The sequence below is a fragment of the Xenopus laevis genome, chromosome 1S (genome assembly GCF_017654675.1).
Source record: "Xenopus laevis strain J_2021 chromosome 1S, Xenopus_laevis_v10.1, whole genome shotgun sequence".
Lineage (NCBI taxonomy): Eukaryota > Metazoa > Chordata > Amphibia > Anura > Pipidae > Xenopus > Xenopus laevis.
The window spans coordinates 100,126,742-100,154,610 of NC_054372.1; the positions used below are offsets into that span (position 1 = coordinate 100,126,742).

General features: G+C 41.2%; 1 protein-coding gene across 1 annotated transcript; it reads left to right on the plus strand.

The window, feature by feature from the left end:
* The first annotated feature begins 1,800 nt into the window (after window positions 1–1,800).
* On the plus strand, window positions 1,801–26,162 carry trim14.S (tripartite motif containing 14 S homeolog). Its single transcript, XM_018239930.2, has 6 exons — window positions 1,801–3,086; window positions 16,211–16,306; window positions 17,163–17,396; window positions 20,566–20,728; window positions 22,123–22,215; window positions 24,513–26,162. The coding sequence occupies exons 1-6, from the start codon at window positions 2,490–2,492 to the stop codon at window positions 25,046–25,048; spliced, it is 1,719 nt and encodes a 572-aa protein (XP_018095419.1). The 5' UTR covers window positions 1,801–2,489; the 3' UTR covers window positions 25,049–26,162.
* The last annotated feature ends 1,707 nt before the right edge of the window (window positions 26,163–27,869 follow it).

Below are 27,869 nucleotides of genomic sequence, written 5' to 3' on the forward strand. Positions count from 1 at the left end.
TTAAGAGGTATTCAAGAAAAAAAAATGGGCCTAACACTCCAACCCATAGTCTTTAGGGCTCGTACACACGAGCGGTTGTAGCTGCGCTCCCCTGCGTTCCGTTTTTCTGCGTTCAGCCGCAGGGGAGCACAGGAATAGACGCATTACATTTTTTCCAAAGGGGCTGTACTCACACAGACGCTTGTAGGCGCCGAACGCAGGAAAAATGCAGCATGTTGCGTCTCAACCTGTGTTCGGCGCCTACATGCGCCTGTGTGAGTACATCCCCATTGGCTGTACTCACTATTCCTGTGCTCCCCTGCGGCTGAACGCAGAAAAGCGGAACGCAGGGGAGCGCAGCTTCAACCGCTCGTGTGTAAGAGCCCTTAAACTTTTGGGCTGGTGTGGTGCACTATAGAGAGGTAAGTTTTCTGATTACACACCTGGGCAGCTTCAGCTGAATGTAATTAGGTATTCATTTATGGGTCTGGTTCTCCCCTGTCTTTTTGCCAAGGAGCGTTCCGTTGCAATGCGATTTGTCAGAAGTCCAGAAGAAAGTGAATAAGAAATCGCAGGTAAAAACTATGAATATCTGACTGTCAGATGAAGACGCAGCGTGTTCATCCGACAGTTAGATATATGTAGTTTTTACCTGCGATTTTTCATTCACTTCCTTTATCTTCTGGACATCTGACACATCGCATGTGTGTCATCTCATGGTGGCGGATCGTTCCTTGGCCCTTATGGTTACTTGCAGACACAGTGGGGATTGCATTAAACTTTTCAGTTGATCTGCATTGTGTTCTAGCAGTTACTGCAGAGTTTTTTTTAATAATCTCTGAAAACTGGCTAATGGGTTGCACACCTGAGTAGCCTTCACTGAATGTAATCACGTGATCAGCCACATTCTACCTGAGCTTTCTAGAGAATTGCTTCAGTCCTGTGTTATGGCTGCTGCATTGAATCCTTTCACTTGCAATAGAAGGTGTTCCAGCAGCTAGTGCAGAGTTAGGGCTGAGCTCATCAGGCGTTTTTTGGCAGATTAGTGCATGGTGACAAAACGCAGGCGGCAAGTCGGATGCAATCGCAGGTGCCAAAATATTATTGGATTCAACGGAAAGTCGCAAGTAAAAACTACATTACATGCGACATGGCACGACTGTCGGATGTGAACGCAAAAAACAGTGTCTTCACCTGACAGTCTAACCGTGTCGTTTTTACCTGCTACTTTGTTGAGTCCCATTATATTTTGAGATCTGCGACTATAAGCATCCCGCTGCCTGCATTTCGTCACATGGCGCTGATCCGCTGAAAAACACCCGTGGAGCTCAGCCCTTATATGGTAACCTCTGAGAGCCTTCTATGATACATACAGCTCAATGTGATCATGTGATCAGCTACACTCCAGAGAGTTGCTCCAGTCCTGTATTGTGGATACTTCTCTGCTACATTCGGTAATGCACTGAATCTCTTTTCTTACTATTGAAAGTGGTATAGCAGTTAGGACAGAGTTTATAGTATCCTCTGAGAACTGCCTAATATAATGCATACCTTAATGTATAATCATGTATACATGATTGCATACATTCTACCGGAACTTCCAGAGAATGGCACCAGTCAGCGTCGGACTGGGCCGACGGGACACTGGGAAAAAAACCCGGTGGCCCCCAGCCCTCGTGGGCCCCCGCCGACCCAGGTCCGCTGCTGGAAACTTCTACAGGTAGTGCTGCGCTCTTGTGTAGCCCTTCCCCCTGCACACGCGTGAGCCGGTGCATATAAACTCGGCACACACAAGGTATGTGCTGGGGGGGGTGGTGGTTTGCAATTGGTGGAGGTGGCACTTGCGATTGGAGTGGAGAGCGATTGGAGTGGAGGGCGATTGGAGTGGTGAGGGGGGACACCCCAGTCTGAAATTGTTCATGTGCCTGGCTAGTAGTAACCTGGTTGTGTAAGTTTATTATGCAACGTAAAGTTGTAATCATGAACTTTCTGGCTAATTGGAGAATACCCGAGCTGCCTCTGCTGAAGCTAATCATTGGATCAGCTAGAGGTGTGGCGATTCCTTAGCTTTCCAAAATAGCACCAGGAGCTACAGGACAGGGGATACAATTACAACCATAAAGGGATCAAACTAGGAAAGTCACTGCTTTTTTTTATTTATTTTTTTTCAAACCTCCACAATTAGTGAAATTTCCCCTTTTGGCAAAAGCTGCATGATGCACAAATCACAACTAACTGAAAGGTTCACTGACTATGCACTTTCATTTCCTCAAGGCTCTGTGACAGATGTACAAATGAAACAGGACCGTTTACTTAGGGAGGGGCGGGGAAGGAGGAAGGCGTCAATTGTACTTTAACACTGTTTATACCTAGGTGGAACTCTCTCTGCCCAGTGCAAAAGGCGGAAGTAGCAACATAAGCCCTGCCGGTGAGGTGCCTGCCTGTGCCTCGTGGAAGTGACTAGAGTGGGATATTGACACAAGACTGGTACAGAAGGATCAGAAGATAACATGAGCCATAGAGGCAGAGCCACCCCCATGGACACCTCAGCATCCTGTGCAAGTACTGGCAATCAAAGTTACCCACGCGCAGTAGGCACCTGTGCCATGTGTCGCTTGCCATGCCCTGTGCCTGTGTTAATGGTTAACTGCGGGCATCGCTTCTGCCTGCGATGCCTAGAAAACTTTTGGCAAAGTCTCGCAACCCTAGAGCGCACCTGCCCCACTTGCACCATGCAGGGTACACAGCGCCACTCTGTGCCACAACCAGCATCATGTGACATGTGTCCGGCTCATGCCCCATGTGTGGCCCGCTGGAGCTGCCTTAACTGTGGAGAATCTTACTGCTCTGAGCATTTCCAGCCACACATAGAGGGAGAAGGGGACAGAGACTTCTCTGAGCACCAGGTGTGTGATGCGGACGGAGAAGAAGCCTGCAGGATGCGTGAGGTGATGGGAGGGAGCAGGCGGTGCCCGGAGCACAGGGAGCGGATGGTAGAGCTCTACTGTAAGGTGTGCAAGGTGTGTATCTGCACCCTGTGCCCATTACTGGGCTCCCATCAGACACACCCAGTCACACTCATACAGGAGGAGGCACGGATGAAGAAGGTACTACTTATCTTACTTTGTCATGCACAAGTGCAATACAAAATATTAAAAAAGGTGCTTAGTGATGTCACATGTTTGATATGTTTGTGTATTATAAGAATGTTGGAGCCCCTATCTTTAAACATAAAGATAGTAAGATATTAGAAGTAATCTCAAAGATCCAGGAAGTATATAAAAACATTAGCCTTTGGCCTGTGCCTTCATATGGCCATAAAACTCCCTTGTGACTTATAATTGCCTTAAATAGTATAGCAGGGGTACATTATTCCCTTAATACACTATACTTTGAGATCAAGTATGAGAATTTGGAAAAGCCCATGCCCTGTAAATGCTACATTGTCATTATATAGGTAATAATGTGCACACTCCGGTTAAATATATAAATGGGGGCTGTAATAAGGTGCAAAGAGAAAAACATATTTTCACAAATATGAATAAAAATTTGCATTTCATAACATAATATTCTTCCTTAACTGTTGCACGGCATTCTCATTGCGAATTTTAATTGCGCACTTTTAAGAAGTGCTTGAAGGTGTCGTAATGTTTTAGAGCAAACATAACTTTTTCCAATAAGAATGTTTCAAATTAAGGATATTTTTCCCATTACCTACTTTGATTACATTCCCCCATTAGAGAGTAATGTACACAAGGCCCTGACTGGGGATAAGTAGCATAGACACTCTCCCAGGGCACATCCATTTTGAGGAAAGGGGAAAGTGAAATTTCAGCAAGATGTGAGTGTCTCTAACTTTGTCCACATTTAGTGATGGGCGAATCTGTGTGAAAAATTCACAACATGCATTGAAGTCATTGATAATTTTGACACGAGCGACAATTTTTCCCAAGTCACCCATGGCAGACAATTCACCAACATGGGTTAATCCCGCCTATCAGGTCACTGGACAGGAAAGAGTTAACGATCGGTATAAATACCTTGCTCCTCCCAGCAATCCTCGTCTTTTTTCCTGTCCAGGTCACGACAGGCTGCTACAGACTGTTACAGGCTGCTACAGATGGCTAAAAGGCTGCTAAGCTTACCATACCAGAGTGGGTCTCTCTCTCTCTCTCTCTCTCCCCTCTGATGCCTCCAAGTGCACCCTATACGGGTTGTGGTGAGAAGAACCCGTTGGGCAGGGTTGTGTGCTGGAGCTGCTGTAAGAATTCCCTCCTAAAGGTAGAGAGGAGGATGAAGCAGTCCAGAGGATCAGCCGTTTCAGATGGATTCGAGGCTGGGTAAAGTGTTTTGTTCCATGGAAGAGCACACGCGCCAATACTGACGCGGACGCGCGTCGAGTACGGACGCGGAAGCGCGTGTAAGACGCGCGCCTGAGTTGACGCGAACGGAAGTGACGCGCGACCGGACTGACGCGCGGGAAAACGGCGTCAGGAAGTGACGCAATAAGAAGACGCTGGCAGTGTGTGCAAGGCTGGCGTTTTGGCTGGATGTGATTGTACACTTCGCCGGAAGTTGGCTTACATATTCCAGGCAGTCAGAATACGGAGGCAGACTTTCTCAGTCGCAACACCTTGCAACCAGGAGAATGGAGTTTATGTCTGCTAACCTTTCAAGGTGTAGTACAGAGGTTCGGAAGGCCAGAAATCGATCTTATGGCCACGGACAAAAACCACAAGTGCAGCAGGTTCTTCTCCAGGGCACCATGTCCTCTGGCAGAAGCAGTGGATGCACTCCTCCAGGATTGGAGCAGGATATTTGGTTATGTTTTTCCGCCCTTTCCAATGATTTGGAGGGTGTTGAAAAAGGTGGATATCGAAAAAGCCTTGGTCATAGCCATAATTCCGTATTGGCCGAGACGCCCTTGGTTTCCGCTCCTGCAGAGTTTGGCAGTGGAGCCACCTCTGAGACTGCCTCTTCAGCCGGATTTGTTATCCCAGGGCCCAGTGGTCTACGAGGGAGTGGATTCCCTGTCACTGACGGCGTGGAAATTGAAAGGCAGAGGCTAGCAGAATATGGTTTCCAGGAAGATCTGGTGAATTTCTTATTGAAGGCTCGGAGGGCTTCTACCTCGGCTCAATATTACAGGGTCTGGAAGTGTTTCGCAGAATTTGCAGTACAACACAAATTTGACCCAAAAGATCCTACTGTCCAACAGGTGATTCAGTTCCTGTTTGTGGGTTTCCAGAGAAAACTTAGCACAAGCACCCTGCGAGGTCAAGTCTCCGCATTATCTGCATTGTGTGGTCATTCCTGGGCGGAGGAGCCTCTGGTTAACCGGTTCTTCAACGCAATGAGAAGGGTGTGTCCTTTCAAGAAATCCAGAGTTCCACCTTGGGACCTTACGATTGTCTTACGAGCATTAATGTCTTCACCTTTTGAGCCTTTGCGGAAAGCCTCGGACTGGCATGCGACATTGAAAGTCCTGTTTCTGGTCGCTATTACCTCAGCTTGCAGGGTTGGTGAGATTTCTGCTTTGTCAGCAAAAGAGCCAGACACAGTTGTCTATCCGGACAAAGTGATTATGAGACCATCTTTTGAGTTTCTTCCAAAAGTAATCTCCCAATTTCATGCCGATTTGGAAATTACACTACCTTCTTTCTGCCCGTCTCCAAAGTCTAACAAGGAGCGAGAATGGCATACTTTGGACTTGGTGAGGGCCGTTTCGCATTATCTGACGCGAACGAAGGATTGGCGAAAATCTGACAAGTTATTCCTGATTCCGAGGGGCCCTAGAAAGGGTATGGCACCAGCTAAATCTACGATTGGCCGCTGGATTGTCTCCTGCATTGCTCTAGCTTATCGGTTGACAGGCAATGAGATTCCTAAGGACCTGAGGGCTCACTCTACAAGAGCCATGGCTACTTCCTGGGCGGCGGAAGCCAAGGCCCCGCCAGACCTCATCTGCAAGGCTGCGAGGTGGACATCTTCTTGTACCTTCATTCGTCATTACAGACTGAATGTGATGCTGTCTCAAGATGCAAAGTTTGGAAGAAAGATTTTGCAATCTGTTGTTCATGCTAAATAAAGTTTTTTGGTTGATCGATAATGGTCCCTCCCTTCTTTAAGCTTGGGGAAATCCCATGTTGGTGAATTGTCTGCCATGGGTGACTTGGGAAATATAGAAATTTTTTCATACTCACCGTAATTTCTATTTCCAAGTCACTTCCATGGCAGCATTCACCAACTTCCCTCCCTTCTTCTGGAGCTTGTTACTAGACGAGGATTGCTGGGAGGAGCAAGGTATTTATACCGATCGTTAACTCTTTCCTGTCCAGTGACCTGATAGGCGGGATTAACCCATGTTGGTGAATGCTGCCATGGAAGTGACTTGGAAATAGAAATTACGGTGAGTATGAAAAAATTTCTATATTTATACCTGTGACTATTTTATTTAGATGTGCACCAATTTTTTTTTTTTTTTTTTTATGCGTCAGATTTTTCTCTGGTGAATTGTCGCCGCAGTTTTACAAATTAATTCGCTTGCGGCAAAACACGGCAAATTCATGTCTGCCATTTATTCAGCCATCACTACCCACATCTAATAACCCATATCGACTCATCATATTTTCAAACAGCCTACCACGCTAGGCATTTTCTCTGCCTATGTAGAACACAGCCAGAGAAAGGGCACAGCATTAGCCTGTCAGCTGACAACTAGGGCAGGTTTCAGCAAGTATATGCCACATGGAACTGAATAGGCCATTCTGGTCTGCCATCATCCAGAAAAATTGTGTCAGCCCGGCTGCAGGAACATGTCAGATTATGGAAAATGTGTTTCAGTGCTGAATCCACCTCGTGTGCCTAAACCTGGGTCAACACAGTAATTCTGGATGCAGGCAGGACTGGAAGCTAATTTCATCATAGGGGCTGATTCTCAGCCTGTGTTTTTCATTAGGCATTAGCCTTAAGTATGCATTTTCCTGTTGAAATCCGCTCTGTGGGACCTATTTATCATACAACTGCAGACAAATGCCAGACAGTGTAAAAAGCTATGTTTTTTTTTATTTTACTCTGCCTGAACACCACATTTGACAGTATTACTTTGAACACCACTTCAGACCTTGGTAATCCTTTAACGGAACAGTTTAGTATAAAAATAAAAACTGGATAAATAGATAGGGTGTGCAAAATGTTTCTAATATAGTTAGTTAGCCAAAAATGTAATGTATAAAGGCTAGAGTGACTGGATGTCTAACATAATAGCCAGGACACTACTTCCTGCTTTGCAGCTCTCTAACTCTGGGTTAGTCAGCGACTTGAAGGGGGACCACATGGGAAATAACTGTTCAGTGAGTTTGCAATTGATCCTTAAGGGGAACTATCGCAAAAATGTGTTTCTCTTCATTCTGTCTTCTTGCAGTAGTGGGTGTCAGATGAATGACCCAATACATCTTATAGGGGGCTCCCTTCTCTAGCAGATGTATTAGAGCTCACTCAAATAACTGATTCCAGCACAAACAAAACCTAACAAAATAACTGCCTTTTTCACAAATTCTGCATGTAGAGAGACAGGATTTCTGGTGAACTTAATAGAGTGAGCTTGAATACATCTTCTAGGCAAAAGGAGCCCCCCTATAAGATATATAGGATCATTCATCTGACACCCAATTCCTGAATGAAGACAGAATGAGGAGAAACAAATGCTGAGAGAGGAATAGTGAAGATAAAGAATGCCCCAGATTCAAAAGCAACAGTTATGACCCATGTGGCACCCCTCAAGTCACTGATTTGTTACTGCCTGCTAGCCAATCAGTGTAAACCAAGAGAGCTGAAAAGCAGGAAGTAGTGTTCTGGCTATTATGTTAGACATCCAGTCACTCCAGCCTTTATACATTACATTTTTGCCTAACTAACTATATTAGAAACATTTTTTATTTTGCACAGCCTATCTATTTACCCAATTTTTATTTTTATATTGAACAATTCCTTTAATTGGAAAAATCTGAGCACCACGTAAGTCCTGGAAGCAGAAAATGCCATCAAAAAAAAGAGGTGCATTCAGAAAAGGGAGTGTTTGGCCTTTTCTCTGGCTGCCTTCTACTCAGGCAGTGAAAATGGCGTATGTGCCCATAGACTTATACTTTTATTCTTTGCTAACAAAGCCAGTTAGAATCTTGAGAATGTTGCCAGACAGGATAAAACTTTGCTTAGGAAAACAAACGCACAAGGAAAAAATATCAAACTATTATATCCAGGCACTATGATCTATTCTTTATATTGACTTATACGTGTGTACCACTACATGAAGTTTCACTTCAAATTCATCCCTTGGCCCCATTTGACAAGTTTGAATCTAATAAAATAATTTTTTTAAAAAAAGCACTTAGATTTTAAACAGTTTTTCAGATACTTAATTTAAAGTGAATACTTATGGGATGTTTTATCGAAAAATCTATTTGAGAAAAAAGAATGAGACACCCCCACCCCAAAAAACCTGCATTTTCTAAAACACTGAATAGCCTGTATTTATTAAAGGAAAAAAATGCGAAAAGTCAGTATAATTACTACTGAAAATGGATAACAAGCATTTTAACCCAAGATCAGCCAGTATAATCACTGAATACAGTAGATAATGGGCATTTAACCCAGACGTGCCAGTGTAATTTGTAGAGAAAATGGATAATCAACATATTAACCCGAGATGTGCCTGTATAATGGGTACAGAAAATGGCTAATCAGCATATTTACCATAGACATGGCAGTATAATTACAAATAAAAAAATAATAATTTTTTGATGTTACTGTTCCTTTAAACTGAGATGTGCCAGTATACTTACTACAGAAAATGGATAATCCACATGTTAATCCAGACGTGCCAGCATAATTACAGTATTTTGGAAACTTTACAATCTGCATATTAAACTGAGATGTGCCAGTATAATTATTACAGAAATTAGATAAACCACATATTAACCTAAGGTGTGCCAGTATAATTACTACAGATAATGGATAATCTGCATATTAATCCCAAACCAGTGTCGGAACGCCCCTGGGAAGACCCCTCTCTATATAAAAAATTTGGGGTTTTTTTGGCGGTGCGCAGCGCCGTCAGCGCATGCATGCCGAGTGGCGCCGTCAGTGCATGGGCGTGGTGCCGTTCACGCATGAGCACCCCCATGCGTGCGGCGCGTCAGAGTAGGTGGTGGGGGGGTAGTTGGGGGGCCCTGGACAGCAGGAGCCACAGTGTCACTTGACCACTCCCATCCACAGGCTGCCCTGCTGCTGCCCAAAAACAAACAGCTCAGCACCTGCATGAGTGACACAGTAATGCTGCTGGCAGCCCTGAGCTTCACCTTCCCTCTGTCATATACATGCTGCACTGTTGCTGCTACTGTGCCCAGGTCTGGGAAGGCTTCTAGTGCTGCACAACTACTTGCCTACTATGGGAACCATGGGATTGCTAAGGAGACCACAATGTTTTGTGTGAGTACTGCTGTGAGCAGTCAGAGACTGATTTAGGAATAAAGATGCTAAATTGCCAGTAGCAGGTGTTTTCATTTCTCAACTTGTAGTAGATTGTCCAAAACAAATTTGTGATTGTTTTCTATTTCTATAACTGCACTTCTGACATTTAGCTGTGACAGTCATCAAATACTTAAGGGCAACACACTGTCAGTCATGAAATGCATTGGGGTCACATGCTGTGTCAGTCTTGAAATTTTATGGAGCCACACACTGTCACTCATGAAATCCTTTGGGCCCATACGCTGTGTCATTCATGAAATGTATTGGGGTCACATGCTGTGATAGTCAGGAAAGCTTTGGGGTCATGCTGTGATAGTCAGGAAAGCTTTGGAGCCACACGCTGTCTCAGTCATAAAATGCTTAAGAGCCACACAGGTGTGTTGGTGCATTGGATGAGGCTTATTTTTGAATGCACTACACCAGGAGTGTCCATACTTTTCCAATGCAAGGTCTTTTAGGGTTGTTGTCCCATTATGATCTACATCCATAATATCACTGTTTGCATTCTGTTCCATGGAAAATATTACTTAAATATTATATTGATTTATAAGAGAATTTATATTACTATATATAAAACACAACTATTTCTTATGTAACCTTTACAGAATAAATACTATATCTACCATTCAGGCACCCCTGCACTACACCTACTATCAGTCTCTCTTTTTTCTTCCATACCCAACCACATGGCTCTCTTCTCATACGGGAGACCAGAACGCTGTTTCTCTAGCAACATCAGACCCTTCTCTAATCCCCTTCTTGTGATTGTCTTTGAGTTCCTATTCCTGCTGTCTGGAACCTATAGCTACTGTTTCATCTTCCAAACCCCACTTTTGCAGCCCTTATACTAGCTATTCCCTTCACTCTCTTGCTCCAGTGTTACTGCCCAATCCTAGCATTTTCTCAGGGTCTCTCTCTTGTTACAATGACTAACAACTCTGCACCAGGTACAGGGACTTTCCCACCTCCTCCACTATTAGTCCCCTGTATAGTGGATTAGCCCATTTCCTACCAAAGTTGTATATATTAAAAGCAGATTTATCTATTTTCAGCTATAATTCCCATCACCCCCTGAAAGCCCATACACTGAAGGACCAGTTGCACCAGTGGTTGGGATCAGGGATCAGAAGAAGTGCATGTACGTATGTAAAGCCATTTTTGACGAATCTGCATATAAACCACAGATGTGCCAGTATAGTCACTGTAGAAATGGCCATTGAGCACGCTACTAACCCCAGCATCCAGTAAGATGAATGCAGAAATGGATAGATTGAAAGCATTCCCTCACCTTATCTTGCACAATCAGAATACCAACACCAGAGGTTTTTTTTTCCTGCAGCTCCCACGCTGCATGTCTCTCTCCACCTTCTGCTGCCTGGCTCCTGTGAAAAATCCAACATGGCTGTGTGTTCCCCAGTGGAATGCACAGCCATCTTGGATTTTTTTCTAGAGAAGAACTGAGGACAATCAGGTCAACGTGGACATGTAACCAGTGATCTGTGACCCGTGGGTTGAGAACTGTGGATTTTGTACCATAAGTTTAAGCGTAAGTTGCATACATTGCATCTAGGGACCCAATGATCTTGCTGCGGAACCCAAAATGTTCAAGTAGGAGACAATCGTATAACTCAGTATATAGATCCCAAATAGAAAGGGCTGACATTATTCTATAATAAGCAGGTCATATAAACAGTTAAAAAAATAATGAATGTGTTAATAAGTAAGTCAGGTTCATTGGGGTCAGTGCACTTTACCTTACTTTTTTATAATTCATTGGTGGTCAGTAGAATTTGCCTATCCTGCTACTGTTAACATTTTCTTCTTTGCCATTGCTTGATATATAACTTATGCAAACTTCTATGCAAATTACGATATGTTTCTAGGCAAGTTTGGGCAGTTTTTGCAGAAGTGATGTAAATTGTCTATGTTTAAATGTAAATTGATACATAATTTGCATAACTTTCACAAAGCAACTGGGCCATCCATCAGATGTGGATTTTACCAGGCCCGGCATAACGACACCCCTTCTCCCCCACCATGATTAGCCCTGATGGTGAATTACCCAAACCTTGTACAGCTAAGCAGCCCCAAACCATAACATTCCCACCACAGTGCTTTACAGTTGGCTTCAGGTTCTTCTGGTGAAATGCTGTCTTTAGTTTTTAATACACGTCTTCTTTTACTGTACTCTATCTTTTTAAGAAAGTTTGGCTTGTAAGAACCTTGCTAATTAACAAATTGCACTTCCTGGAGGTGTAAATTACTTGTACATTAGTGCAATATATTGATTTTAAAATCAAAATTATATTACTAGCATGAGGCTTTATTATAAATATAGTTATCCAAGTGCTTAAGTCTCTGATTGATTGCTTATAAAAACATTTAAGGTGCTAAGTGCTATTTCAAAATATAAAGCAAATCTTCAATTGAATTAATCGACCACGGATCAACCACTATTAAATTAATACATTTAGGGGCCGATTCACTAACTTCGAGTGAAGGATTCGAAGTTAAAAAACTTCGAATTTCGAAGTTTTTTTTGGACTACTTCGACCATCGAATGGGCTACTTCGACCTTCGACTTCGAAGTAAAAATCGTTTGACTATTCGACCAATCGATAGTCGAAGTACTGTCTCTTTAAAAAATACTTCAACCCCCTAGTTCGCCATCTAAAAGCTACCAAAGTCAATGTTAGCCTATGGGGAAGGTCCCCATAGGCTTGGCTAACTTTTTGATCGAAGGATATTCCTTCGATTGTTGGATTTAAATCCTTCGAATCGTTCCATTCGAAGGATTTAATCGTTCGATCGAAGGAATAATCTTTCGATCGTTCGATCAAACTATCTGCGCTAAATCCTTCAACTTCGATATTCGAACTTGAAGGATTTCAATTCCTAGTCGAATATCGAGGGTTAATTAACCCTCGATATTCGACCCTTAGTGAATCGGCCCCTTAAAGTGCAAGTGCCACAAACTAATTGCAATCACAGATTGCCAATGTGCAGACAACATAAGTTAGAATTGGTTTTATAAAAAAACAGCCCAGGCTGTTTTAGCAATTGGATTGGATTCCAAAAATTGCTTTTATTAATCTTTTCTAACTTTGGATATTTTAACCTTTTTTGACCGCATTTGTATTTCTTCAATCTCTTTTACTATAAAGGTGGCCATACACGGGCCGATAAAAGCTGCCGACAGACCGTGTCGGCAGCTTATTGGCCCGTGTATGGGGGCCCCCGACGGGCTTCCCCGATCGAGATCTGGCCGAAAGTCGGCCAGATCTCGATCGGATGGGATTAAAAATCCCGTCGGATCGCGGCCGCATCTGTTCGTTGATGTGGTCCCGCGATCCGACCGCCCGTTTGGTGAACGCTAGGATCCGATCGTTGGGCCCTAGGGCCCACGATCGGATCAGCCCGATATTGCCCACCTCAAGGTGGGCATATCGGAGGGAGATCCGCTCGTTTGGCGACATCGCCAAACGAGCGGATCTATCCGTGTATGGCCACCTTTAGGCTCTTTGGGATTTGTGGTTTTATAGGGAAGTTCAGCTCTCCTTCAAAGATAGTAAGGTAAACTTGACACCACAGTCCCCAGCAGGGCTGCCATCAGTAATCGCAGGGCCCCATACGAAAAAAATTCCTGGGCCCCCTGGGCTGCGCCCACCGCAAGCCCCACCTGCAGGTCCACCCCCACCACACACTAAAAAAAAACATTGGTGGCTATGATTCCCACATGTTAATAAAAAAAATATTGGTGGTCAGGCCCCCCCCCATTGAAAAAACATTTGTGGACAGGGCCCCCATTTAAAAATATTGGTGGCTAGGACCCCACATGGGGGGGAAAAATTGGTGGTCAGGCCCTCCCCCACGTTATAAGAAAATTTTTGGCCAGGGCCCCCCTTAAACGTCCATGCAAAAAAACTTCCCTCCCCCAGAAGTTTTAAAAAAAAAAATTGGTGCCCAGGGCCCCACCACATAACAGGGACCACAAAGGGTTACCTTTAGGGGGGGCCCTGCCATGTTACACTTCATTAGTGTGGCCCACCTGCTGTCAGTGAGCTGCCAACTACAGAAGGGAGGAGGGGAGCACAGGTGGCTGCATCTTCTTCCAGTGAAAGCATTTTTTCCCTTATTGGTCACAGAATTTCAAGTCCTGGTAATGCTGCATGGTGATTGGATGAGCTGGAGGAGAAGTTCAAACCTCAGCTATCCAATCCCTGAGCAGCTCAACCAGGACTTAAACTCAGTGACCAATAAGGGGAAGATACTTCCCCTTGTGCTCCCGCCCTGAATTCCCGAAGTCAGCAGCTCTCAGAAAGCAGGGGGGTCCTGGCTAATCAAGAAAGATCAGCGTGGTGGGCCCCCCTTACCCTCGGGGCCCCCTACAACTCTCCCACTTGTCCCCCCCTGATGGCTGCCCTGGTCCCCAGTGTCCTACTTTCTCCCCGTGTGGGGTCCCAGGGCCTAGAAAATACAACCAGGCAGTTGATTCTCTGGACTTTTCCACCTCTTAACTATTTCCATTTCCTTGCTTTTATTTGTCAAATGCTGGTTTTGGTCTGTATATCATAAATGGTTTATTAATTCACTTCCTACACCAGACAGGCCAGGCTGTTTTTTTTTTTTTTTTGTTTTTTTTTTATAAAACTCTAAATTTTAACTTATTTTGTCTGCACATTGTCACAATTGGCACTTTAAATGTATCAATTTAATGGTGGTTGATCTGTGGTCAGTTAATTCAATTGAAGATTTGGTTTATACACTGAAATAGCACATAGCACCTTAAATGTTTTATAAGCAATCAATCAGAGACTTGGATAACTATATTTATAATAAAGCCTCATGCTAGATATATCATTTTGATTTAAAAATCTATTTATTGCACTAAGCACTTATTTAGTCTATAATTGGGTAGGTGTGTGGAAGGGAGGTGGATTTACTTATTTTGCCTAACTGTACTCTATCTTTGCCATATCTGGAGCACATTGTTCCAGCTGTGCAGTGTGCAAAATGCTGACCACAGCCAGTAATAAAAAAAAAATGATCCTCCCATTCTAAAGATGCAACAATATTCTGCAGCCAGTAATAAAAAATATAGACACCCCCTTCTAAAAATGCAACAATATTCTGACCACAGCCACTAATAAAAAAACAGATTTTTCCCCTTTTAACTATGCAGCAATATTCTGACCACAGCCGCTTAGTGCTTCCCTCTCTCCCCCCTACTTGCCAAGATACGTGCTTTCATTTTAACTTTCAGCTATAGATTCAGGAGAAGGTCCACTTCTCTCCCTACATTTTATACTAACTGAGCTCTGTATCTAGTTTAATCAACACTCTGTTTCAGTTTCCTGACAAGCAGCCTTTGGATGGCTGTAAACAGCAGACGCTACGCTCACTGCAAACTTGCACAGCAGAGTGAATACCGGTGATCCTGTCTGCCGAAGACTGCTTGACAGGAGGATACAGCACTGCTACTTAAACTTCAGATCCACCGCTCACATACCTCCAAACATATTGGAAATAAAAAAGAGGGACCCCCTAATTACCATGTTAATTTTACTAAATTTGGCAGGTTGTAAAAGTTTAAACACAAATCTATGGTTTTTTTATGTGTTATTACAGTTTTGCTAATGAAGGCGAATTTCTCTTTAAACTGCAAGTCAGGAGGTCCCCCATAGCTTAAAACACCAATTCGGCAGGTTTTAGATGGCGAATAGTCGAATTAGAATTCTTAAAGTGACAGTACATGATAAATTTCAAAATTCAAATTTCTATTTTTTTTTTTAAATTCAAATAGAATTCGGACTGTTCCCTAGTCGAATTACACTAAAATAAACTCAAATTTTCAATTCGACCCTTAATAAATCTGCCCCTTATAGTTTCCAGTAGGTATAGTATAGGTTTCTGTGGCTTTTCTCATTTCGACTCTCTGATGAAGTGCCAAAGAGAGGCGCGAAACGCGTCAGGTGACTAGCCACGTCATGGTTTGTTAAAGAGCTCCAGGAGGATGCCTGTTTGTGTTTTTAAAGATGCTTGGAAATAAAGATGTTTTTTTATCTTAACAGTACCCGTGGTTATTACGGCTCCTGTCTATCTACTATTACTTTTCTCATTTCAGACTGGGGGCCAGAATATTTTTGATGGTTTTGTCTTAGTAAAGACTACATTGGGTTTTATTAGCAGAACTTGTCTAGGAACCAGAGGCATAAGGATACAGCGTGCAAAGCCACTCCACAGCCTAGCACCCTCCTATTATCACCCCTTCACCACCCCTTGTGCCTGCCCACTGCAGATAGTTCAAAGTTTTCAGGGGCAGGAGCAGCTATAGAGCAAGCAGACCCCATGGTCCGGGTTCTCCAGTCACTGTGGGGTCTGTTTCCTCTATAGTTATGCCACTGCTAGGATTTAGGCAGTTGCCATCTTTTCTGCAAAAAAATACCAGCCTGCCTATTTTCTTGCCGTTTTTTCCTATTAATAACATTGGCTTTAAGCATCATTTCACATGCCAGGCCACACTAAAAACATGATTTCTCCTCCACTATGAAATCTTGTGAAGGGGGAGAGTTAGATCAATAAAATAGTTTTGATGCAAAATAACTTTTTTTAGAAAGACATATTAATACATACATACATACACAACCTGGGCAACAGAAATGAAGATGTTTTGCAGTATTAAAATTCTATCCATTCTTTGCAGAACCTGACAGACAGATGCCTGGAGCGGCTTGATGAAAAGAACAGGCATGTACTAAGCAATATAGAGCATATCGATCTGGCTGCAACTGAACTCAAGGTACAAGAGCTCTTCTAAAAATCAGTTATAAACCTCTGATTCATTAAGGCAGAAGTTTTACAAGTATGGCATTGCATTCCAAGCTGATACAAATTCATATACTTTGGCATTGAAATCCTTTGTTAGTTACGTTACTGTTTTGAAGTCTGCTTTTTAAACCTGGAAATGTTTTGTGAGGTTCCCAGAAGACTGCATCATTGCCCTATTAGCCCATCTAAAGTGCTGGTGATCAAAAGAATAATTCGTTTGAATAGTTAACAGTTATGATCATCTCTTTGGTCTCTTAACTATTTACATTTTTTGTCCAAAACTGTTTTCACATAAAATCTGTTTTTAATTGGCAGCACCTTTAACAAATGGATTTCTACAGCATGCCTTATAAAAAAATAAAAAAGCTGGTAATACATTTATAATATAAAGCTAGTTTAAACTGTAAGATCTTATTATTATACCCTGTTTAAAATAATTTACCAAACAAAGGTTGGAGAAAAAACAGAATTAGAGGGTCCTGCTCACAAGAGCTTACAGTTTAAAGATTGGACACTGGTTATATAAAACTAACTTGTTTTTGCATGTTTTGTCAAAAGAGTTATATGTTAGAGACTGTGATCTAGATATAAAGGATTACATTAAAGTGCCAGCTTGTTTTGCATTCATTTTTCCTCACAAAGTGTCAGACACGACAGTTTTAGCTTGTTTAGTGCATGTGACAGACAGCTACTATATTCTTTGCAGAACCTCATCAGTGCAAGTCAAATGAAAGGTTAAGCAAATCTATAAGCTCTATAAATGAAACCCAGTGCATGTTGCCCTGGCGACTGATTCCTCCCCTAAATTTCCCCTCTGTGTATTTTAGGCTCGCACGTTGGCAAGTACAGAATCACTGACAGGAAAATTCACAGAACTCCGACTGCTACTTGATGAAGAAGAAAAGTTAGCAAGAAAATACATTGAAGAAAAAACAAAGCTGGCCCTCTGGGCATACGATGCACAAATAGAGTCCTGTCGAGAACACATAACAACTATTGACACATTTTCCAGCCATGTCAAAAGCATTCAACAACAGCATGATGCTGTTAAAATGATAAGGGTAACGTTAATGCAATATTGTTGTCAATGGAAGAACATTGCTCATATTTTGCCTAAAAAGTCTTTTTTGAATTTCTAAAACAATTAACAAAGCCTGGTGCTAGTGCAGGTATGGGATCTGTTCTCTGGAATGCTCGGGATTCGAGATTTTCTTGATAAGGGATCATTCTGTAAAATACAAATAAATTAAAAAGTGAAGATAGAGTGGGAGCAAATATGGGTGACAGAGGAGTGAGATGAGATGAGGAGTGAGATGAGATTAAATAGGACCAAGAGGGCAAGTGGTAAGATAGAAGATAGAGAGGAGAAAAGAGTTTCTTCTGTCAGTCTGGAGAGGGGTGTGAGTGTACAAACAGGCAAGGTTTTGATAAGTCTGACCCCTGAAATCTGATCAAAATCTCCTATGTAGTCTATTCTTTAAGGGCAGTGGCTGATGATGAGACAAATCAGGCGAAAATGTTTCTTGATTAAAAATAACTGAAATCACCTGAGGTAAAACCAACACATCGATCCGTTCTTCCGAAGTCGCCTCGGGAGGAAACTTTGTGATAAGTAGGTTTTATTGCCAGCGATTCAGTTATTTCCAATTGAGAGATATTTACTGAAGGGTTGTCACCCCCATTAGCACAAAAACAATCACAGGTGAAAAATCTCCCCATCGCCCACTGCCCGTAATGTTGGATTTGTTTTTACTCCAACAGTCGGACTGCACACTTGCTTTGTGTATTTTGTGTGCCAGGGTTGTCTGTTAGCATGATGTGGGTGGTATGCAAAGAGGGGTGTGATGTTGTCCACACAGTGATACTTCAAGTTTAGAGTCAGTAAATGAAGACATAGAGGAAAGTAGCGGCTGTAGAACCCTTATTATAGGATTCTGTATCTGGTGGTAGGATTCCAGTTTAGAGGAGGAACGGGTGAGAAAGCAAGTGTATGCATAAGGGGGTGGTGAATAGATGGGTGAACGCAAAGTTTCTTTTATACAACAGAGGAGAGTAAAGATAAGTGTGGTAATCTTGGTGGGTGCACTGTTGAGGTTGATTGTTTAAGCGCATAGGAAGAGATAAGGTTGAAGGCAGGTAACCTATTACTATATATAGTATATACATAGAGCAAAAGGAGTGTAGAGAGATTCTACAAAAGAGGACTTCAAAGATAGAAAGGTGAAGGGAACGTATTTGATCAGTGGGCTGATCTATCTCCTTCACCTTATATGTTGCCAGGTCTGGGGATGTGGCTACTGAAGGCTAACTGACGGCCCAAAGGAACTGGTATCGAAGGCATCTCTGGCATTTATCTGATGCTGCTGAGAACTGGATTAACTTCTGTTGATCCAATTTTATAGAAATAAAAACAACAGGAGATACAACGCATTACATAAGAAAAATATAAATGACACGTTTGTTAAAGTGGTTGTTGTTAACTTTTAGTATGATGTAGAGAGTGATATTCTGAGACAATTTGCCACTGGTTTTCATTTTTCAGTTATTTGTGGTTTTTGAGTTGTTTAGCTTTTTTAATCAGCAGCTCTCCAGTTTGGACTTTCAGTAATCTGGTTGCTAGCAACCCTAGCAACCATGCATTGATTTGAATATGAGACTGGAATATGAATAGAAAAGGGCCTGAACTGAAAGTCAAGTGATAAAAAGTAGCAATAACAATAAATTTGTAGCCTTAGGGCAATGACATACTCGGCGATTAGTCGTCTCAAGTTTTAAAAACCCTGATTGCACCGACTAATCTCCACGGTTCCCTTCCCACAGCCAAAAATACAAGTCACCACATGTAAAATACACAATACTACTCCAGAACAACTGTAGGTCCAAGTTGCCACTGGACTTTTTTTGAGCAAGTCGCCGCTACTAGCTGCTATAATGGCTGGTAAGTCGCCTGTGCAAATTGCCATTATACAACTCAATGGCAATCAGTTGCCGCAATAGGGTTAAAAAATTGCAGCAACTAATTGCCCCATGTGTCATTGCCCTTACAGAGAATTTGTTTTCTACAGGGGTTCAGTGACCCCATTTAAAAGCTGGTAAGAGTCAGAAGAAAAAACTTTAAAAAATATATAAATATATACAGTATATACAGCTCTCAACAGAATCAGTATATACAGATATTGGATCCGTTATCCAGAAACCCGTTATCCAGAAAGCTCCGAATTAGGGAAAGGCCATTTCCCATAGACTCCACTTAATCCAAATAATCAAAATTTTTAAAAATGATTTCCTTTTTCTTTGAAATAATAAAACAGTCCCTTGTACTTGATCAAAACTAAGATACAATTAATCCTTATTGATTAATTGGGTTTATTTAATGATTAGACGATTTTATCATAGACTTAAAGGACAAGTAAAGGCAAAAAAATAAAATCCCATTTTTACTTTCTTTAATGAAAAAGAAACCTATCTCCAATATACATTAATTAAAAAATGTGTACCGTTTTTATAAGAAACCTGACTGTATGCAATGAAATTCTCCCTTCATTTACTGCTGTGGATAGGAATTGTCAGACGGTTCCTAACTGCTGAGCAGGGAAACAATCATACTTATGAACAGCAGGGGGAGCCCCCGCCTTACTTACCAGCCATGCAGAATTCAAGCAGCTTTGTTTATGACGATCCCTAAGCAGCCCAGACCACACTGATTATGTGCAGGGTCAGGGTCAGGCAAAGATGTTTAACAAAGTTACAAGATGACAGCCCCCTGTAGCCAACTTTGAAAGCATAAATGATTTGTTTGATTAGGCTTGTGGTGCAGTAAGTTCATGCTTATGTTTAGTATACAAAATACTGCATTTCTACCCTTATTCTATTTTACACTTTCCTTGTCCTTTAAGGTATGAAGATATAAATTACGGAAAGATCTGTTATCCGGAAAACCTCAGGTCCCAAGCATTCTGGATAACAGGTCACACACATATACCATTCAGCTAATTTGTGTTTACTTTCAGGAAGTCAGCTTGCTTCCAACAAATACATGAAAATATTTATGGGAGGGGTGTAGAATATAAACCATTAATAATGGTGGAACTGCGTGTGTGCTGAATACTAAGAAAACCCAGGAATTTGTTTTTTTATGCATCAGTATTTTTAACTAACTATCGATCTTACATTTCTGGTGACGGGACATGTTTATTGATTTTGTTTTTATCTTACTGTCAATCCATACAGGAATACACATCGGCTGAAAAGGACATGCAAAGACATATGTCTCCAGCAGAGCAGTTGCACCCAGTTCCTGTAACATATGAGCATATTGAGAATTACTTTAGCTCATTCACAGAAGCCTTTAAAGCCTCTCTCAAGGAGCCTTTAGCAAATCGACTGAAAAGTAGTAAGTAAATAATATACAAGTCCAAGACGAGTTATTCAAAGCCTTTGGCTAAATAACAAACTTTATACTGTAAGCCTACAGTGTGGATCTCACCTTTACTGAAACACTGGTATCATTAGTATTGGAAAGAAGGGAACAAAACTGTGGACAGGGAGAGAGTTTCAAACAGACCTACTCCCCACCCAGTCCCCAATTCAGCTCCCTTGTTGGCAATACTAGTGTCCGTATTTAATTATCCTTGGGAGGGTTGGTGGGTGGGCAGTGGAGGCTAACATATTGTTTGTTTTGCCACTCCATTCTTCACAGACAACAAAAAGATGCTTATTTGTAGTGATTAATAGTGATGAACGAATCTGTCCCAATTCGCCGAAAAATTTGCTAAATGTCGAAAAATATGCGAAACACATTTGCACAACAATTTTGCCGCGAGCGACAATTTTTATACATGCGACTAGTTTTTTCAAATGCATTAAAGTCAATGGGCGTCCAAATAGTTTTGATGCGCGACACTTTTTATGCATGCAACAATTTTTTTTTGCTGCGGCGAATTTAGTAGGATATGGATCTATCACGGCAAATTTAGAGGTACTGATCTTTGGAAGGTACAGTGTACCATGTGCATATGGTTCACTCTACAGCTGATGAACGGATCAGCCCAATTGGGCCAAATATTTGGGTGGTCAAATCAGTCGCAAATGAGCAAATCTGGCTGTGTATGGCCAGTTTTTTTTAATTGCGTAGTGTTTTTTTTTTTTAATTAAGTAATGTTCCAAAAATGTTTAATTGCACAATTGGAAGAAATATTTATAAAGCAGTATAAAAAACAAACCCCACAATCAAATATACCATAAATCATTGTCTGAACAGCAGGCATCCCTGAATAAAATCTAGAGTATTTATAAAGATGTATTTATTTTAGGCATATCCAACGTTCATTGTAAAAAGCAGCAGCCAGTTGAAAGATGTTGTGTAAAATAATGTTGCTATTTCCACAGCTATTTATATCGGATTTGTTTTGCTGCATGAACTGTATCCATGGGAAAACAATTGTTACTAGTGATGGGCGAATTTGATGGAAAAATTTGCGAATTTCGTGCGAAATTCGCGAAACGGCAAAAAATTCGCGAAACGGCGTCTGCGTCTCGTTTTTGACGCCGGCGCCCGAATTTTTGCCGCGAATTTTCACAGGCGTTTCGCGAATTTATTCGCTGGCGGCGAATCGTGCAAATTCGCCGCGAATTCGCGCCTGCCGAATAAATACGCCAATCACTAAATGTTACTATTTTCTTCAAAATATTTTAATTTTACAATCATTACAGTTAAAAGGCTGCTGCTGTTGTTGATGATAGGGGACATTCACAATACTAAACAATTACCTCTCTTTTCTACTCTAGATGTATTCAGCAGTCTCAGTGTAACTTCCAGTCAGAATCCTGGAACACTGATCAAAACAAAATCATTTGAGGATAGGTCATTATTTCTAAAACGTAAGTGTTACTTAAGAAATGGATACTTCAATAATGTATTGGCCTTTCAGTGAGTTTATGCTGAGTGCAGCTTTAATGGTGCAGTAAGTGACCAACAGTATAAATCCCTTTGGATCAGGTTGAGGGAACAAACATCAGTGACTTTGCAGGTGTAAATAAAAAAAAAGGCCGTATTTATTTGTATGAATTTATTGTTCATACAAAGCCCAAACATTAGGCCCCTGTTGATATTTGAATTTGAGATGATTGCTTGGCTTTGCAAAGAATTTAAAGGGGACGTTAATTTTCCCTGAAATGTTCTCTAGCTCATTGACACCAAAGTAGACATCTCTGACTTTCTCCAGTGAGAATCATCAGTATAAGCACTATTTCAGTCATCTTTGTTTCACAACATATTGAGATTATCATGCAAGTTTTCCTTGACACTATTACTATGCAATCACATTTCAGTAGGGGGATATAGTGCTTATTAGGTGCTCAGAGCTAGAGAAAAATTGTTTAATGACGTTGGTGAAGATCATAGGAAACCAAGGAGAAAGCGTCAACCGTCAAGTGTAAACTGAACAGGCAGGAGTCTTGACGTTTTAACATCAAGTTATTAAGCTCTCCTACAATTGCTTACTTGAAGGAAAAGTAGCACCAAAAAATTAAAGTGTTTTAAAGGAATGACAATACACAGAACTTATGTGTTATCTACTGTGTATCTGTGCTTCAATGGCTGCCCCCGTGGCAACAAAATTGCTTGTTTATTTAAACTATTGTTGTGCTTCTGAAAGAAACACGCCACTTTTACCAGTGTAGGGCAACCGTACATTCTATTTTCATTCCTTTAAAACACTTTAATTTTTTGGTGTTACTGTTCCTTTAATAGCAGAATGAACAAATCACAGATGGGACAGGAAGAGATGCGACCATAGGGATGGGGAATTTTAGTGGATAAGGTTAACTTCGCCACTGAAGAGTCAAACAGGTGAGTGATTGTGAAGTCTAAATCTGGCCATACACGGGCAGATTTAATCGGCCGATTCAGTCCCTCCAGACCAAAGTCAGCAGTTCATCTGCCCTTGTATGGGCCCGGGGCCTAAAGATTGGATCAGCCAATTTGGCTTAAGGTGGCCATACAGGGAGAGATCCACTCTTTTGGCGACTAATCTCCGGAACGGCTTCCCCCTGTCTTGCGCCGGCTATAATAAAAAAATCGACTGCGGCATGGCACACGCGGCATTAGTTTTCCGAAGTTGCCTCAGGAAACTTCGGGCAACTTCGGAATACGAGCCCGTGTACCATGCCGCAGGCGATTTTTCATTATAGCTGGCACAAGACAGGGGGAAGCTGTTTGGGAGATTAGTCTCCCCAAAGAAAAGGCGAGTAGTCGCCAGGCGACTAAATCTCCCCGAATCGCCAGGTGTGCCCTTACCCTTACATAGCATTTGTTTTTAGGTGGGGTTGGGGTCAGTGACCCCCATTTGAAAACTGGAAAGAGTCAGAAGAAGAAGGCAAATAAATTAAAAAAACTATAAAAAATAAAAAAAATGAGAGCCAATTGAAAAGTTGCTTACAATAGGCCATTTTATAACATACTAATAGTTCATTTGAACCACCTCTTTAAATGAGAAGCCGCGAGACAGCAATTTTAACAAGTATTATATGACAGTAGCACGATTATTATTTTTGAGCCATACCCACCTCCCTGTCTATTCTTTCACTAATGTGAAAGGGCATTGAATTCTGGGGATGTATAGTGTTTTGTCCTTTATGGCTCTCCCAGAGATGACATTTGTGATCACACAAACCAGTGTCCCATTGGCCTAAATATACCTTCCCATGTCTTAGTGCTAATACTCCTTTTCTTTTGGGTTCTTATTGCCAGTAAATGTTTTAAACCACCATCAAGTATTTAGCAGCACTTGTTTTATTTATAATACAGGCTGATACATTAGATAGCTTTAAGAAGGGGTTGGATGGCTTTTTAGCAAGTAAGGGAATACAGTGTTATGGAAGATAGCTCATAGTACAAGTTGATCCAGGGACTAGTCTGATTGCATCTTGGAGTCAGGAAGGATTTTTTTCCCCTCTGAGGAAAATTGGAGAGACTTCAGATGTTTTTTTTTGCCTTCCTCTGGATCAACTAGCAGTTAGGCAGGTTAAAATTGAGTTAAAAGGTTGAACTTGATGGACATGTGTCTTTTTTTCAACCTAACTTACTATGTTACTATGTATAAAACTATATTGATTCATACAATGTACATTTTTGGATTGAAGCACATTTTTTATTACAATTTGTTTTTTTTTAATAGATGCCAGGTGCCCAACATTAGATCCTGATACAATGCATCCAAAATTGAGGCTGTTAGAGGATCGTCTCACAATATACACTGCCTGGATTGGGAGGTTTAATTCTGGCCATCCCCAGAGATTTGATAAGCTCTTACAAGTGATGAGCAGAGATTGTTTTTACTCAGGCAGTCATTACTGGGAAGTTGATCTGCTCCAAGCTGGACAGGGGTGGTGGATTGGTATCACTTACCCATCCATCCAGAGGAAAGGTGATACAGAATTCAGCCGTCTGGGTTGGAACAGTGGATCTTGGTGCATTAAGAGATATGCCCACGAGCACTGGGCATTTTACAAAGGGGAGAGGACGCCCATAATGCTGGAGGTCCCACCAGAACGAGTTGGTGTGTTCCTGGATTATGAAGCTGGGGTACTTTCATTCTTTGATGTAACGAATGGCATGAGGCTATTGCACACTTTTCGCTGTAGATTTACAGAACCAGTCTATCCAGCTCTTCGCCTTTGGGATGGTAAAATATCCATATGCAGACTGAATTAATACTTTATGATTGCTACATATATTCTGCAGGCACAGAGCATCCTAACACAGCCTTTACTCTTCACAAGCACCAACTGCTATTTCCTCTAGCCATTCACTTGTTAATGGAAATGAATGAGTGAATAATAAATAAAGAACATCTCGTTTTACTATATTCTCAATCAAGATGGTAATTAGTGTACACATGATTATTAATCCAACTAAGAAAGTTAAAAGGATGGACATATTGAGAAAAAATCACACCTGGCTACATTAGACAATCTGTGTACATCATGAACTTTATTACATCATGAACTGTATGAGTGAACTTCTATTTTACTTACTGTGCCATTAGTTTACTTTCACTTATGTGACTATTACTGGCTATACATGGGTTAACTTTGGGGGATAAGCGATCATTCCACCTGTATGTTAATAATGTATGTAAATAATGGTATTGGCGACCAACCTTCCAGATGAGGGCATCAGCTGTCTAGCTTTAAAGTTTTGGACAAAAACTCAGGTGCAGTGATCAGGTTACAGGCCCATGTAGAGTTTCCACACATAGTATATCTGGTTGCTAGGGTCCAAATTACCCTAGCAACCAGACAGTGGTATGAATGAGACACTGGAATATGAATAGGTGAGGGACTGATTAAAAACGTATGCAATTTAAGAAGTAGCAATAACATTAAAATTGCAACCTCTAGAAGCACTAGATTTTTGGTTGCCAGGGTCAGTGACTGCCATTTGAAAAATAAGATAAACGATTCCAAAACTATAAGAAATTAGAAATGGAGACCAATTACGAAAAATTGGTAAAATTGTATTTCAGTTGCCTAAATATTTTTCCTCTTCGTTTTTTGTTAACGTACATTGTATTGCTATTAAGCAGCAAAGAGAAATAAGCACTTTTACTATTCACTAATGTCTGTAGCCATTAAAATCTTTTTTTTTTTGGGGGGGGGCAGATTAGCTGCATTGTTGTTTGCATTTGCCCTCTGTCACCAACCTCTCGACCGTTTGTTGCACTTTGCAAAGAATTTCAAACTTACCTTTGAGGGCAATTTGTAGCACATTTACTTGAAATATCTGCGTTAAATATTAAAAATAAAAAAAAAAATACAAATATTAAGCAATGCAGTAACTTTTTTTTTTGTATCTAGTTGACCTATTTGAGGGGCCCTGTTGTAGTAAGAACTAAGGGAGCAGAGAGAAATAATGACTGATTATTTCTAACTATTTATTTATAACTCTGATGCCATTAAAAGTCACTGGGTCCCATAGCAACATATGATTTAGAAGGGAAAATAAACATTTTTCCAAAAAAACTGAAATGTCTGATTTATCCTATCCCAGTGTCAGCGTGCAAGCCGTTATCTATGGCAGATGGTGCTAGTGTCGGCTTTGTGATAATACATCCACTAGAGGGAAACAGAGACCATGTTAAAGGGGTTCTTCAACTTCCAAACACTTTTTTCAGTCGAATTGTTGTATAGTACAATTAATCAGAACATTTACCCAAGCCTTTATATCTCTCAAATAACAGGTGCACGTGCAAAGTTATTCACTCCAACTGGATTAAAGGAACAGTAACATCAAAAAATGAAAGTGTTTTAATGTAATGAATATATTATGTAGTGTTGCCCTGCACTGGTAAAACTGATGTGTTTGCTTCAGAAACACTACTATAGTTCATATAAACAAGCTGCTGAGTAGCAATGGCGGCAATTGAAAAACGGCTATATGGCACAGGTTAGATAGTAGATAACAGATAACATTATGTTCTACAGAGCTTATCTGCTGTGTAACTTGATCCTTTTCTCCTTTGAATTGCTGCCCCCATGGCTACACAGCTGCTTATTTATATAAACAATAGTAGTGTTTCTGAAGCAAACATCAGTTTTACTAGTGCAGGGCTACACTGCATTATATTTTTATTACTTTAAAATAATTAAATTTTTTGATGTTACTGGTCCTTTACGTACTTAGGTAGTGAAGTCACAGCACCATCCAATTTTTATTTTGTCTGAGAAGTTGAGCCAGGATTCCAATCAAGGCTTTTTATAATTATAAAAATTTGCTGGTGCTGTCACTTCACTACCTCAGTCAATTTGCTTTCAGATTGTTCACATAACCAAAGACTTTTTTCAATTGCTTTCCATCTTTATTTTTTATACTGTTTTCCCAAAATTCAAGTTTAAAGTTTAATGTCCCAGTCTGCATCCAACAGTCGTGTCACGTCGCATCAACAATGCGACACTAGTATTACTTACCTTATTTCCGTCGCATCCGACGTGACGCCTGCGTTTTTGCGCAGCACGTCGGATCGCTGCGGAATCGTCCGTGGAGTACTGCCCTTAGAGTAGAGTATTAGATTGCTAACAGCTGCCTTCAAATGGAACTCGGGGGTTCTGCTCAGCAGGGACAAAGATAACAAATGCATCAACTAAATGTATCAGTTTAAAACAGTTAAAGAACGTTACACTTCAGCCACAAAAAGAAAAGTAATTGGAAAGTCTTTATTTCTGGTGAACAATCTGAAACCAACTGAACTGATAAATGTGTTTGACGGTGAACAACCCCTTTAAAAACCTTCAAACAGACATTGCCTTTTTAATATCAAATAAGAGAAATTGGAGCTGAAAAAGGATTTTAAACGTTATTTAAAATGTATATAATGAAAGCAGAAGGATTCTATGCAACACTGAGCTTAAAGTTATATGCTGCCAGTCCCCTTCTATTTTATGCATTGCTGGTTCTGACTACTTGTGCCACTGAAACTATCTTGGGGTAGTCAGACTTCATTTTCCAATAATTTTTTACAATTCTGTGATTTTCC

What these genes read in the sequence shown, in the direction of transcription:
- trim14.S (XM_018239930.2), top strand. Translation starts at nt 2,490, where the DNA reads ATGAGCCATAGAGGCAGAGCCACCCCCATGGACACCTCAGCATCCTGT. An exon ending in AGGAGGCACGGATGAAGAAG is followed by an intron (nt 3,087 to 16,210) that starts GTACTACTTATC and finishes CATTCTTTGCAG; the next exon opens with AACCTGACAGACAGATGCCT. An exon ending in AGCAAATCGACTGAAAAGTA is followed by an intron (nt 20,729 to 22,122) that starts GTAAGTAAATAA and finishes TTTCTACTCTAG; the next exon opens with ATGTATTCAGCAGTCTCAGT.